At 64.6% G+C, this 13,156-nt stretch overlaps 1 protein-coding gene across 3 annotated transcripts; it reads left to right on the forward strand.

The window, feature by feature from the left end:
• Positions 1 to 1,193: 1,193 nt before the first annotated feature.
• LOC130262179 (CYFIP-related Rac1 interactor A-like) lies at positions 1,194 to 9,161 on the forward strand. 3 transcript variants are annotated; one of them, XM_056509036.1, is made up of 12 exons: positions 1,194 to 1,376; positions 3,821 to 3,905; positions 4,343 to 4,423; positions 6,117 to 6,238; positions 6,315 to 6,420; positions 6,583 to 6,719; positions 6,832 to 6,909; positions 7,024 to 7,140; positions 7,244 to 7,323; positions 7,416 to 7,542; positions 7,693 to 7,763; positions 8,584 to 9,161. In XM_056509036.1, the coding sequence occupies exons 3-12, from the start codon at positions 4,354 to 4,356 to the stop codon at positions 8,645 to 8,647; spliced, it is 972 nt and encodes a 323-aa protein (XP_056365011.1). In that variant the 5' UTR covers positions 1,194 to 1,376; positions 3,821 to 3,905; positions 4,343 to 4,353; the 3' UTR covers positions 8,648 to 9,161. The 3 variants fall into 3 exon arrangements, with proteins under 3 accessions (XP_056365011.1, XP_056365009.1, XP_056365010.1); XM_056509034.1 differs by lacking the exons at positions 1,194 to 1,376; positions 3,821 to 3,905 and adding an exon at positions 5,566 to 5,645 and having other exon boundaries at positions 4,345 to 4,423; XM_056509035.1 differs by lacking the exons at positions 1,194 to 1,376; positions 3,821 to 3,905; positions 4,343 to 4,423 and adding an exon at positions 5,519 to 5,645.
• The last annotated feature ends 3,995 nt before the right edge of the window (positions 9,162 to 13,156 follow it).

Consider the following 13,156-nt stretch of genomic DNA (forward strand, 5'->3'; position numbering starts at 1 on the left):
TGACACCCCAAGTCGTGGTGCTGGGGCGATGCCCTGGGGTCACGGAGGGCTGGCCACACTGGCAGAGCACCCAGCTGAGCCCAGCACCCAGACTGGGGCACCCCAAAACCCGCTTGAGCCCAGGTTCCAGCGGGATTTGGGGTTTGCACAGGGGACAACAGGACGAGGGGACACCACCACCACCGTGCAGGCATCTCTGGCCCCGCGACACCTTTTCCCTCCCCACTCCCGCAGCATCATCCCCCCAACACCCACCCCTGGGGCGCGGAGCTCCAGGGCGCTGCTGATCCCAAAATCCTCCCTCTCCGGCGGCTCCAAGGGATGCAAAGGGCTGCAGCTTCCCCCAGCGGCTACGGACTGCAGCAGCACGGCCCGGGGGGCTGCGCCCGATGGGGGCGACCCCGCAGCCCCCTCTGCCTCGGGCTGCTGCAGCCCGATCAGCCCCCCACAAACCGCGGGGGGCTGTGGGGAGCAGCAGCCACGGCTGCTTGTCGCAGAATCCCGACAGCTCTCGTCGCGCTGCCCTGCCGGGTGACCCAGCTGTGACACTGCCAGTGCCCGGGGTGGCTCGGCCAGAACCTCTGTGACCCCCCACAAGCACAAAAGTTCCTGTAAAGGAGTGAGGAGCTGCTGTCACCCTCGCCACGCCCCTGAGGGACAGCTCTGGGTGCCACCGGGCCAGCTGGACCTGGGGTGACCCTACACTGGGGGTCCCTCTTGATGTCCCCACTGTCATGCCCAGCGCTGGCCCGGGAAAAGGGAGGAGTCAGGGTAAAAAAGCAGAAATAGCGAAATTTTGGGGTTCCTTGGTTCATGCCATCCTAACCCCTTCTGCCCCGGTCCTGGGGGAGCTGGTGAGGCACAGAGGGGCCCTGCCCGCCCAAAACTGGGGTCCCGGCGCGTGGGTTTGTCCCGCTGTGGTGGCACCAGGTGGGGTCAGCGCTCGTCTCCCTCCCCGGAGAGGGAACCGGGGAAAGCGGCGCCACCCGCGGGCTGGGGCAGGAGCAAAGGAATATTTGTGTTTTCCCTCCTCGCCCTGGGAGCTGGGGCTGGCTCTGATACAGGGGGGACCCTCTGGATGTCCCCGTGTCCCCAAACCCAGCGAGCAGCAGCCGGCCCCTTCTCCCCGCCAGGCCGCAGAGCTCTGCCGGCCGGCACGCAGGGGGTTAAGCATCCCCATCTCGCTCACACTTGAGACGTCACCGTCACCAGTGGCGTGGGGGGGCCGGGGGGCTATGGTGGTCTTTGTGGTGCATTCGGCAGCTGGCGCAGGGCGGCTCACGCACGCGGCGGGCGGCTCGTCCCCGACACCCCGCGCTCGCCGCCACCCGCAGCCTCCCGGCCACCGGCGCCGCCCGCGGGCTACCACCGCCACGGTGAGCGCGGGGCCACCACGGCCACGGGGACAGGGATGTCACCAGGCCTGGGAGCGGGGCGAGGGGCTGGCTGTGTCCCCCAGGGGACAGGAGCCCCCCTCTCCGCTCTGCACCGCACCCCGCAGCTCGGCAGGACTGGGGGTGCTGGGTGGGGTGGGTGCCGGTGGGGTGGGCGATGCTGGGGTGGGTTCGCCCCTCCTGGGCTCGCGGTGGCCCCGGGTGGGTGCGGGCGCACGGGTGGGTGCCCGCCCGCGCCGGCGGAGCTGCGGCTCGGCTCCGGCAGCCCTGCGGTAAATCCGCTGCTCAGCCGCAGCCGCAGCCGCAGCCGGGCACGGGCGAGCCCCCCGCACCCCTCCCGGCCCCGCTCAGCCCTATGGGGGGGCTCACACATCCCTCCGGCCGGGGAGCCCCCCAAACCGCGGGGGTCGCCGCGCTGAGAAGCCCCAACTCCACCCTGCTCAGGGTTTGGGGTGCCCTGGTTATTCCTGGGGTGGGACCTGGCAGCGGCACCCCAATTCCCGGGATAAGCTGTGCTTCCCATGGAAAATCCTTCAGGCACCGCGCTCCCGACCCTGCGGGGGTGCCATGGGCGGGGGCAGCACCGGGGGGCACCCAGCGGGATCCCGGCGGGCGCGGGGCTGCGGGGAGCGGGGCCAGGTCCGGGGGAAGGGGAGGCAGCCCCCGGCCGGGGCTGCGGCGCTGCACCAGGCTGCGGTGCCCACGGCGACGCTGCGCCCAGCACCGGGGCACAGCCCCAAAACGGGGGCGCGGGCATCGCTGCCCCTCCGGCGCGGCCAGCCCGGGCACTGCCGGCTCGCAGGGATGCTCCGGATGCAGATTGGGAGCAGGAGAGGGGGTTCGCGCCGTGGGCTGGGCTGTCCCCGTGGAGGTGACACCCGCCGTGGGTCCCCGTGGGGCAGGATGCTCGTGCGGGCGGTGCGGGACGAGGGGCAGGTTCTGGGGCAGGGATGGGGTGCAACGAGGCCACCGCAGGGAGGGACAGAAGCCGAGGCCACCTCGGGTGTGGCCGGGGACAGGGCGCTGCTGTTCCCAGCCCTCCTGTGGCAGCACGTTCGTCCGTGAGCGCTGTGAGCCGGTTTGGGGGTGTCTCTCCCTGCGGATTTGGGGTGTGCGATGGGGAGCCTGCACTGGGGGACCCCTCGCCCTCCCCCAAAGCTCCCCTGGGAGGGATGTGCCGTGACCCCCCCGGGCCAAGTGCCACCGGGGAGTTTGAACACCTGGGGCCAAGGAAATGGCACAAAACGGGGGCTGAGCCTCAAGCTGAGCCACCCCCGGCCCGAGGGGCTGCAGCAAACCCCAAACCCCATCCCTGGCACCCAAACCTTGTGCCACGGCTCTGGAGTCACCCCGGGGTGCCCTCACTCTGGGCACCCACCCGTGCCCCTTCCCTGGGCACAGGCAGCGCTCAACAGTGACAAATCCCAAATCCCAGCCCCAAGCTGCCCGTCAAGGACGACGGTGGCACGGGCACGAGGATGCCCTCACACCAGTCACAGCCTGAGTGCCAGTAGCAGAGCAGAGCAGGTGCCAATCCCCCACCCTCCGACATCCCAGCACCCCAGGGACCCCCCAGCACCCAAGGGACACCCCCAGCCCTCCAGGGACACCCCAGTGCTCAGCAGGATGAACCTCGGGCTCACTGCTCCAGAGCAGCTCTGGGTGTGCTCAGTGCACCCCAGTGACCCCAAAACCAGCTGCATTTCAGGCTCGTGCAGCCCCAGTGTAAATCCACCACTTACTGGGCCTGGGAGGAGGAGGAGGAGGAGGAGGAAGGCAGAGCCACCACCGTTGATGCCAAGGGTCTGTGCTGGGGGGGCACAGCCCCATTCCAGGCACGAGGCCACCCCATCCCTCCCCCTGCTGCTCCAGCTCCCTCTTTCCCCTTCCCCAACCTCATTAATTAAACCCAAGTGCTTAATTACAACCCGCTGAGTCCCGCGGCTGCTTCCCGGCGCCTGCTGACACCAAGGGGCCAATCCTGACCCCCCACATCCCTGTAGGAAAGGTGGGGTGCAGGGAACTGGGGAGCATCCCGTTGTCTGCAGGATTTGGGCTGTGGCTCATGGGCAGCAGGAAGGGATTTTCACACAGCACTCAGGAAAGAGCAAACCCAGCTCTGGAGCTGGGAAAGTCATCCCTGGGGGTCTTGGCCTCTGCAAGGAGAGATGGGGACAGATGGCTCCACTCTGGGGTTGTCCCCAAGCTGTTGGCAGGTCCCAAAAGGGGTGAAGTGGGACAGGGATGCTCAGCCTGGTGAGATCCTGGTGGCAATAAAAAATAATTAAGGTAAATGAGGTGAAGGCTGGTGGCAGCATGAGATGGGGGGAGATGCAGTGCTTCCCCACCTGGTCACACACTGATGGGTCCCCAGGGCAGGGAGGTGCCCAGTGGGGTGCCCTGACCCTCCTGCCCTCGTGCCACAGGTCCCTGCCGGCCCATGAAGTGACCCAGGCGGGTGGCACAGCCCCTGCTCCTGCCGTAGCCACCACAGCCACACCAGGCACCGAGGTAAGGCCCCAAGGACGTGGCTGAGGGGTGGGTGGGATGCTCCGGGGTGGGCACCACACCCCCAAACTGGGTCTGTGGGGCACAATTCCCACTTGGGGTCTTCCCCTGTCCATGGGAATGCCCAGCCCCACAACCCAGGGGAATGGCATGACACTGTGGGGGTCACCTGGGGCAGCCCCCCGTCCTTTGGGGATGCCAGGTTGGGGAATTGGGGTGTCCCAGGGGTGGCAGCATGGCCAGGGGTGCCCCAGGAGCACAAGGCTCCCAGAGCCTCACCCCTCTTCCCTTCCCACCTCTGGAACTGGCAGAGGTGCTGGAGAGCTGTCACATTCCGGGGGCTGGCAGGGGTGGGCACAGGGAGGTGGGTGCTGGTGGCTCAGGGGGGTCTGGCCAGTGGCACCGGTGCTGTTCCACTCTGTTCTGTTTCTCTCGCTCAGGTCTGCTGGCCATGGGCAACCTGATAAAGGTATTGGGCAAAGATTTAGAAAACTGTCCTCATTTTTTCCTGGATTTTGAAAGTAAGTGCCATGAGCAGGGTGGGCATGGGGAGGGCGCCAGGGCTGTGCAGAGGATGGGGACAGGCACAGTGGCCCCGAGCAGCCTCGTGTCCCCAGGTGCCTTCGGGCCCTGAAAATGTCTCCAAAATGGGGCAGGGGACTGGGACCCCAGGAGATGCCCCCAAAGAGTGGGGAGGACATCGTGGCTGAGTGCTGGGATGCAGGATGCAGCAGCACCCGGCCCGGGACCACCTGAGGCACACACCCACTGCTGGTGGCCCTGGTGGCCGCGTGGCTCCTCCCGTGACACCAGCAGGACAGGGACAGCCTGCAGGCTGGGAAAGGAGGAGGGGATGATCCGTGCCACCTGCACTGCTGGCGAGGTCGGTGCTGTGGCTGCAGCCTGAGCCGAGTGATGAGAGCAGGGACCTGCCTCAGCTTCCCCGGATCTGGGCTAAGGGACAGGCAAGGACAGCTCGTGGCCCCCCGGGCTGGACACGGGGGGACAGGACACGGTGGCCGCTGTGGCAGGATGCCAGGCTGGGCACAGCCCCAGGGCTCCCCTGGATCCCCCTCCCAAAATTCCTCCCAGGGCACAGCTCAGAGCAAGAGTGGGGAGGGTGAAAAGAGTGTGGTGGCATCTGCTCGCCCCAGCCCTGGCCCCAGTTCCATCCCCAGAGGGGACAGGATGTGCATAGCTCCGACTCCAGCACCCCCCAAAATACCCCGGGCTGGGGTCACACAGCCCCCCATTCCCACGGCGAGGGACCTTCCTGCTCCTCCTGGCTCCTTCGAGGCAGCACAACCTTTTCCTTGCCTCCAGCCCCTCCACAGCCCCCTGGCACAGGTCCTGGGGGCTCCCTCATTTGGGGGCTGGCTCTGCACTACAGCCGGGCTGTGGCTGTGGCCAAGACTCCAGGGATTTCCCTGCGGCTTCTCCTCCCTTCGCTCCTCCCTCTCCATCACCCCATCCAGCGCTCATCACCATCGGGGGGGAAGAGGCGGCACCGGGGCCGGGAGCAGCCCCGGGTGACCCCCGGAGCCCCCGGGAGCAGCGGGGGGAGGACGCGGCTCCGGCCGCCGCCGCTGCCCCAGCCCAGCGCCTCTTCCCCGGGCTCCACCTCACCATCACGCTTTTTTTCCTCTTGTTTCTTCTCTTGCAGGTTTCACATGGGGAACCTTCTAAAAGTGTTGACTTATAACGAACTTGACCAAGGCCCTAATTTTTTCCTTGACTTTGAAAGTGAGATGGGATTTTTATTTGCCGTTTTCGTTTCGTACTTATCCTGAGTTCCACATCCACACCATTTTGAGTTCTTTGTCCCCACCCTCACCCCCGTCGCCCATCGCATCGCGCCCATCCCAGACGTCCTCCCCCCACCTTTGCCATCCGGGGGTGTCCCCGGGGAGGGGGGCCAGACCTCTCCCCGACCCTCGGGGCACTTTGCAGCCTCTCGGGGCCGAGCGCTGCTCGGGGACCCCTCGCGGTGAGCAGGACCGCGGGCACAGGGCAGCCAGGAGTCACCCCCGCCTGCCCCCACTCCACGGCTTGACTCGAGCTCGGGCAAGGAGAGCGGATCAGGGGGAGCATCCCGCCAGGAAGGGCCGGCGGGGGAGCCCGGGGATGGGGTGCTGGCACCCCGATCCGGCTCTCGCCGCCCCGGGCCCCGCTCAGAGCCCTCCGGGTTTCTCTCCCCGGGGCGCTGCCCTGCAGATGCGCAGCCGACGGAGGCCGAGACCGCGGTGTGGAACCAGGTGAACGCCGTGCTGGAGGAGGCACAGACCATCCTGGCCGAGCTGCAGTCCTACACTGGCGCGGGGCAGGAGATCCGAGAGGTGGGTGCAGCCCCGGCGCTCCCCGCCCGCGCACCCGCCGCCTTTCGGGGTAACAGCCGGAGCTCTCCCCTCGCAGGCCATCCAAAACCCCGGCGACCTGCGGCTGCAGGAGCGCGCCTGGAGCGCCGTGTGCCCCCTGGTCGCCAAGCTGAAACGCTTCTACGAGTTCTCGCTGCGGCTGGGTGAGCGCCTGACCTGCCCTGCATCCTCCCCGCGCATCCCGCATCCCTGCCCGCGGGAGTCCCGGCGTGCGGCGTGTGCTCGGCTCGGGATGCTGAGCTGTGCCTCAGTTTCCCCTGGGGGTGCGGAGGTGCAGAGGGGGACCGGGGGTGCTCTGCCCGCAGAGAACGCCCTGCGGAGCCTGCTGGAGGCCCTCACCAGCCCCCCCTACGCCCCGACCCAGCACCTGGAGCGGGAGCAAGCCCTGGCCAAGCAGTTCGCCGAGATCCTGCACTTCACCCTCAGCTTCGATGAGCTCAAGGTGCCTCCCCGTGCGGGGTGACAGCGAGGGGGGGTCCCCAAACCGGGACCCTGCCAAAGCTGTGAGCCAGCCGAGTCCCCTGGGACCCCTAACCCTGGTGTCCCCCCCTCAGATGACCAACCCTGCCATCCAGAACGACTTCAGCTACTACAGACGCACCATCAGCCGGAATCGCATCAACAACCTGCAGGTGACAGGACTCTGCTGTGCCCCCGGCCGGGGGTGGCCTCCCCCAGGGGCTCACAGGGCTGGGAATGGCTTGGGGGGGCCCAGCCACCCCAGTGACCCCAGTCACACCCCCCAGCTGGATGCAGAGAGCGAGGTGAACAACGAGATGGCCAACAGGATGTCCCTCTTCTACGCCGAGGCCACCCCCATGCTGAAAACTCTCAGCAATGCCACCACCAAGTTCGTCTCAGAGGTGAGGGGGGCTGGGGGGACCCTCAGGGTGGGTGGAGAACCCTTCCAGCCACCCCACATGGAGCTGGGGGTGGAAACAGCAGCTGGGACCTGCTGGGTTTCAGAACAAGACCCTCCCGATCGAGGACACGACCGACTGCCTGAGCACCATGGCCTGCGTGTGCAGGGTGATGCTGGAGACCCCGTGAGTGCCCCACTTTGGGGTTTGGGGGGACATCTGGCTCCTGGGGTCCCTCTGCCCCCCAGCCAGGCTCAGGCAGCTCTCTGCTGGCACAGGGAGTACCGGAGCCGCTTCACCAACACCGAGACCCTGCTCTTCTGCATGAGGGTGATGGTTGGAGTCATCATCCTCTACGACCACGTCCACCCCGTGGGGGCCTTTGCCAAGACCTCCAAGATCGATGTGAGTGGTCTTGGGGTGACAGCTGTGGGGTCACAGCCGTGCCACTCATCCTGGGGGCCCCTCTCCCTGGTTTGACAGTGAGGAGGAGGGTGGGGAGGAAGGGGGACAGCCCCCTGTGGATCTCACAGCCCCTCTCTCTGCCCCCATCAGATGAAAGGCTGCATTAAAGTCTTGAAAGACCAGCCCTCAACCAGCACCGAGGGGCTCCTGAACGCTCTGAGGTGAGACGGGGGCTTGGGGACACAGAGGGGACAGGGTGGTGTCCCCTGGCAGGGCTGTGGGGTGACAGCAGAGCGGGTCAGGGGCTGTGACCTGTGTAATGTCCTGGTTTGGAGGACAGGTGTCTGCCAATAAAGGCAGAAGCTTCTCTTTGAAATGGAGAATGCAAACCCCCTCCCTCCAAATTATTATTATAATTCTGAAGCTGAGGGGCTCTCAGACAAAGATATGGGAATTAGGAATAACAGTTCTTTACTAAGGAAATTAAAATAGAAATGCAGTATTACACAGAACAATCCCAACCCTGCCAGAGTCAGAATCCAAGCTGACACCCGTCAGTCAGTCAGGGTGTTGGCACAGTCCCATTCAATGGTGGCTGCATCCTCCTGCAGTGGCAGATGTGGTTCAGCTGGAGCAGTGCTCCTGGAGAAGGTGCAGTTTCCTCTGAAGCTCCAGGGATGATGTGCAAAGGTCTGGTTTTCCTCTGGAATCCAGTGGGAAGAAGGTTCCTTGGTGTCCAAAATCTCAGTTTTTATCTGGGTAGGAAATGTTTGGCTCCTCCCCTGGCTGGAGCATCTCCCATGGGATGATGGAATTTTATCAGTCATGCCCTGGGACTCAGTGGCCATGAACAGGAGATATCTCCTGGAGGGAGGATGGGCTGTGGGAAGATAAAGATGATTGCCCAGCTGGTTTAAAGATGCCCATGAGCAGAGGATATCTCCATGGAGATCAGGGTCACTGCCCCAGCTGGGTTAACAGATGGGGACAGAATCCACATTTCTGACCACATGAACCCAACACAGTCCCCTCCCCATGCAGGTACACCACCCGGCACCTCAACGATGACACCACGTCCAAACAGATCCGGGCCCTGCTGCAGTGAGCGCGGGGCGGCCCCGGAGCCGCAGCCACCGTGTCACCGACGCCCATGACCATACAGCTCATTTTGTACAGAGGGAAAAGGGACAAGGAGGAATGCACAGAAATGCTAACAGCGAATCGAAACGGCCCCGGGCCGCCCTCCCCCGCCACGAGCTCCTGCCCCCGCTTCCCACCCCCGAACCAGCAGCCGCTCCTGGACACGAGGTGCGGGTGGCACCGGGGACACCGTGCCAGGGGGGCCGGGGCCGGGCAGGAGGGACCCGGGCAAGGGAAGCGCTGACGGGGCTGGCAGCAGGGTGTCCCTGTCCCCATCCTGGTCCCCGAGCGAGGAGGAGGGAGAGGATGAGGAGGAGAAGGAGAAGGAAGAAGGATCCCTGTGGATCTGCACTGACTCTGGAGGAAATGGCTCAGTCTCACCTGGTAGATTTTTAATATGAGCAATTAAATCCACACTCACCTCTTCTTTTCTACATTTTTTTTTTTTTGGGGTGTGAAATAAAATGACATTTAATCTGTTCGTGGCCGGAGCGGGGCTGTCTCTGCTGTGTCCCATTCCGTGACCGTGTCCCCTCTCTGTGACACCTGAGGGACAAATCCCCCCTCCCGCAGTGACCAGGAGGGACAAACAGCGCAGGGTGCCACCCGTGCTGCCTACCCAGGGTTCCCTCTTTCCCCAGTTCAGCTGCACACTGGGAGGACTGGGAGGACTGGGATGCTGCTGGAGGCGCCGGGGCCGGTGCCTTTGCCGGCAGGTGGCCCTGTGACACCGCGACATCGCAGCCACGCTGGCCCGTCCATGCCGAGCCAAGCCGGCCCTGGGGGCACCCACTGTGCCTCGCAGCCCCACCCGCAGCCCCCCGAGCTGGGGGAGACCCCCGCAGGGCAGGACCCCGTCCCAGCCCTTGGCTGGGGCTGTGTCACCCCCCCAAAGGGACCCTCAGGACTGTCCTCAGCGTGGCACAGGGCCAAGTCCCCTGGGATTTGGTGTCCTGCCAGCCCCCTCCTTGCTGACCCCCGCTCTGCCCTGCATGTCCCGGGAGGGGACAAGGGACACCCATGGGTCACACCGCACCCCCAGAGCCTCCTGCAAGGCGGCTCTGCCTCAGTTTCCCCACTGCCCCCTGTGTGTGCTGGGGGCCACATGGGCAGTGTCCCCACGGCTCCCCGAGCTCTGGACCCCTCTGGAATTCCTCAGGGTGTCACCGTGGGGACACCCATCCCACCCACCTGGCCCCCATGTCCCCAAACCTACACGGACCCTTTCCCCAGACACAGGGTGGCACGGAGGGGACAGAGAGGGGACAGAGCGGGGGACAGCCCCCAGCCCTTGGGACACTGGCATTTCCTGGGCCCAGCGCCAGCATCCTGCCCGGTTTTTGCCGCCAATTCTGCCGAGCTCCCGCGCGGGGCGGGACGGGGACACGCTCTTGCACAACCCCGGCCAACAGCTCCTTTTATTTTTAGGCTCTTGCAACATCAGACTTTGCAACAGCCACCTGAGATGCTGCCACGGGCTCCCCAATGTCCTGCCCTGCTCCCGAGCTGCTCCACGCCCCAGCCGTGCCTCAGTTTCCCCATTTGTCCCGCTGGGGCTGTGAGGGCAGCGGTGTCACCCAGCCCTGCTGAGCCCAAATGGACCCCGAGGGTGCCATTAAATCCCCCCGGCGCTGCACAGCGCCAGGATCCCCCTGGGAGCTGAGGATGAGGCCGGGACAGGGCTCAGGGCAGCTGCTGCGTGTCTGCAGGAGCTGATGTCCCCGGGTGACACCGTCCCCCAGATGGTCCCTGGCCTGTCCCTGCAGTGTGGGAACTGGGCTGGGAAGAGCCAGGACAGCGTCACCACCGGGACCCTCCAACAGGAGTCAAGGGACAGCCGGATCCTCCAAAGCCACCAGTGAGCACGGGCACAGACACCAGCTGGCCACCGGTGCTGGGAGAGGTGGCAGCTGTGTCCCAGTGCTGGCTGGGCCCTGGCACAGAGCCCACTGCATCCCCCTGTGGTGCCCTTGGCTTGTGAGGACGGGATGAGGCCACATCCCAGCCCTGAGTGTCCCCAGCACGGCACTTTCAGGGCAGAGAGGTGGCACATGCCACCCTGGCTAAGGGCAGCCCTGCATGGGTGAGACATTCCCTGTCGGAGCATTTTAGAGACAAAACCGGGTGAGAAAAGGGAACCAAAAGGGATGTACAACTCCTTGATGACCACAGACACATACGGGGACAGTGGGCATCAAGTCAGGGCAGCTCAGAGCCCTGGCAGGGCTGCTGGAGGCAGCACACGCTGGGATGCAGATGAGGAGGTGCTGCCCCTGCACCTCCCACTGCTGGACACGAGGATTTGGGCTGCCGGGGGGACCCCGGATCTGCCCCTGCACCTCTCACTGCTGGACACGAGGATTTGGGCTGCCGGGGGGACCCCTGGATCTGCCCCTGCTCCTCTCACTGCTGGACACGAGGATTTGGGCTGCCGGGGGGACCCCTGGATCTGCCCCTGCTCCTCTCACTGCTGGACACGAGGATTTGGGCTGCCAGGGGGACCCCTGGATCTGCCCCTGCTCCTCTCACTGCTGGACACGAGGATTTGGGCTGCCAGGGGGACCCCTGGATCTGCCCCTGCTCCTCTCACTGCTGGACACGAGGATTTTGGGCTGCCGGGGGGACCCCTGGATCTGCCCCTGCTCCTCTCACTGCTGGACACGAGGATTTTGGGCTGCCGGGGGCCCCCTGGATCTGCCCCTGCACCTCCCACTGCTGGACACGAGGATTTGGGCTGCCGGGGGGACCCCTGGATCTGCCCCTGCTCCTCCCACTGCTGGACACGAGGATTTGGGCTGCCGGGGGACCCCTGCTCTGCCTGGCACCCAGCCCTGCCAGCTCCTGGGACAGGAGCACACCAGCACGGTGACAAATGGCAGTGCCCAAGCCAGGGGACTGCCCAAGGACAGTGCCACCGGGATGGCGCCCGGGCAGCAAGGACACCGAGCTCCTGCAGCTCGGGCTCCCGATGCTCAGCCAGACCAGGGGATCGAGGACTTTAATTGATGGCGAGCCAAGCCACGCCGGGCCTGGACTGTTTTCTAATCCCAGTGTAATTAATGACCTTATCTTTGGCCAAAGCCATTTAGATTAAGTGGCTGGTGTGATGGGCTCGGCGGCTCCGGCTGCACAGATGGAAGAGCCGCGTTTGTCTGGGGATTAGCGGAGGGCAGATGGAGTGAAGTGCCATTCCCATCCCCAAACCTCCCGGCACCGACAGCAGCCTGAAACCTGAGACCACAACAACTTTCTCAGCGAGCCCTGGCTGGGACTGGCGAGCGATCCCTGCATTGTTCGTGCCTCCCGCAGGGCCCGGAGCAGCAGCAGGAGCAGCAGGAGCTGTGCCAGCTCCAGGAGCTGGTGTGACCCTGCCAGGAGCTCCATCCCAGCCCCTGCCTGGAGACCTCAAACAGCAGAGGTACAACACAGCGAGGAGTGACCTCCCTTGGAGAGCAACCCACAGCAGGGATGCTGCCCTGGCTCTGCTTCAAAAAACTTCTCAGTGCAGCTCCCACCTCTCCAAGGAAGAAAACCCACCTGGATCGTGGTGCTGGCAGGACCAGGGTGTGTTATCCTGCATGGATAAGGAAGTGTGGCACAGCCTGTACACCTGGAACACCTGGGAACCAAGGGGGAAAGGCCTGGGAGCCCCTGGCCCCCCTGCTCAGCACAGCCCATCCCAAGCAGGCTCCTGAAGAGAACAGGCTACGGTGGAAGAGGAATAACATGTATCCGTGGGGATAACAAAGTTCATATTAAACCGATTAAGGATATTTAATCCATCTCTAGCAGTATGGACATCTGACTGCACCCAGGAGCAGCAGCAGATAATCCCAGCCCTCCTTCCCAGCACTGCCCCAGTGATCCCAGTGATCCTGGCCTGGGGAGATGACTCAACATCTCAGAGCTGTCTGTCACAAACCAGCTCAGCACACGGGGCTTCACTGCCAGCTCACATTTCGTCCATCCAGGCTGGGAGATCACAATTCCATGCCATGACCTCGTGGCTGTGTGCTCCAGCTCTGGGCTGAGCCCACATCCATGGGTTGAGTCAGCGTGGATGGCAAACAAGCCTGGGCTGGAGAAGAGGCTCAGCTGGCACAGCACAGACCCAGCATCCCAAAGCTGGTGCCCAGCTCTGCCCAGTGCCAAATTCCCAGCTCTTCCCTGCATGTTCCCTCCAGACTGAGCTCCCACACCCCATCACACAGCCCGAGGAGCTGCCCCTTGGGGTGCTGCAGGAGTAATTCCACACTGAGGAACACAAACTGGAGGTTTAATCTAATCCCCACCAAAGCAGGAATCTCCAGAGCCCGTGCTGGCAAATCCACCCACGCACCCTTCCCTGGCAGGATGAGCCCTGGCTCTTGCCACATGGCACAGCACAAGGAAAAACTTGTGCCCTACCAACCCCCCAGGCTTGCATTTGCCAGGAGAATCCCCAACACCCAGGAAAGACTGTCCTGGTTTCACC

The sequence above is a fragment of the Oenanthe melanoleuca genome, chromosome 23 (genome assembly GCF_029582105.1).
Source record: "Oenanthe melanoleuca isolate GR-GAL-2019-014 chromosome 23, OMel1.0, whole genome shotgun sequence".
Classification (NCBI taxonomy): domain Eukaryota; kingdom Metazoa; phylum Chordata; class Aves; order Passeriformes; family Muscicapidae; genus Oenanthe; species Oenanthe melanoleuca.

Excerpts from the sequence above, each read along its gene's own strand:
- LOC130262179 (XM_056509034.1), top strand. The coding sequence starts at position 5,573 with ATGGGGAACCTTCTAAAAGTGTTGACTTATAACGAACTTGACCAAGGC. Across the intron at positions 6,239-6,314 it reads CGGGGCAGGAGATCCGAGAG|GCCATCCAAAACCCCGGCGA; the intron begins GTGGGTGCAGCC and ends CTCCCCTCGCAG. Across the intron at positions 7,141-7,243 it reads CCACCAAGTTCGTCTCAGAG|AACAAGACCCTCCCGATCGA; the intron begins GTGAGGGGGGCT and ends GCTGGGTTTCAG.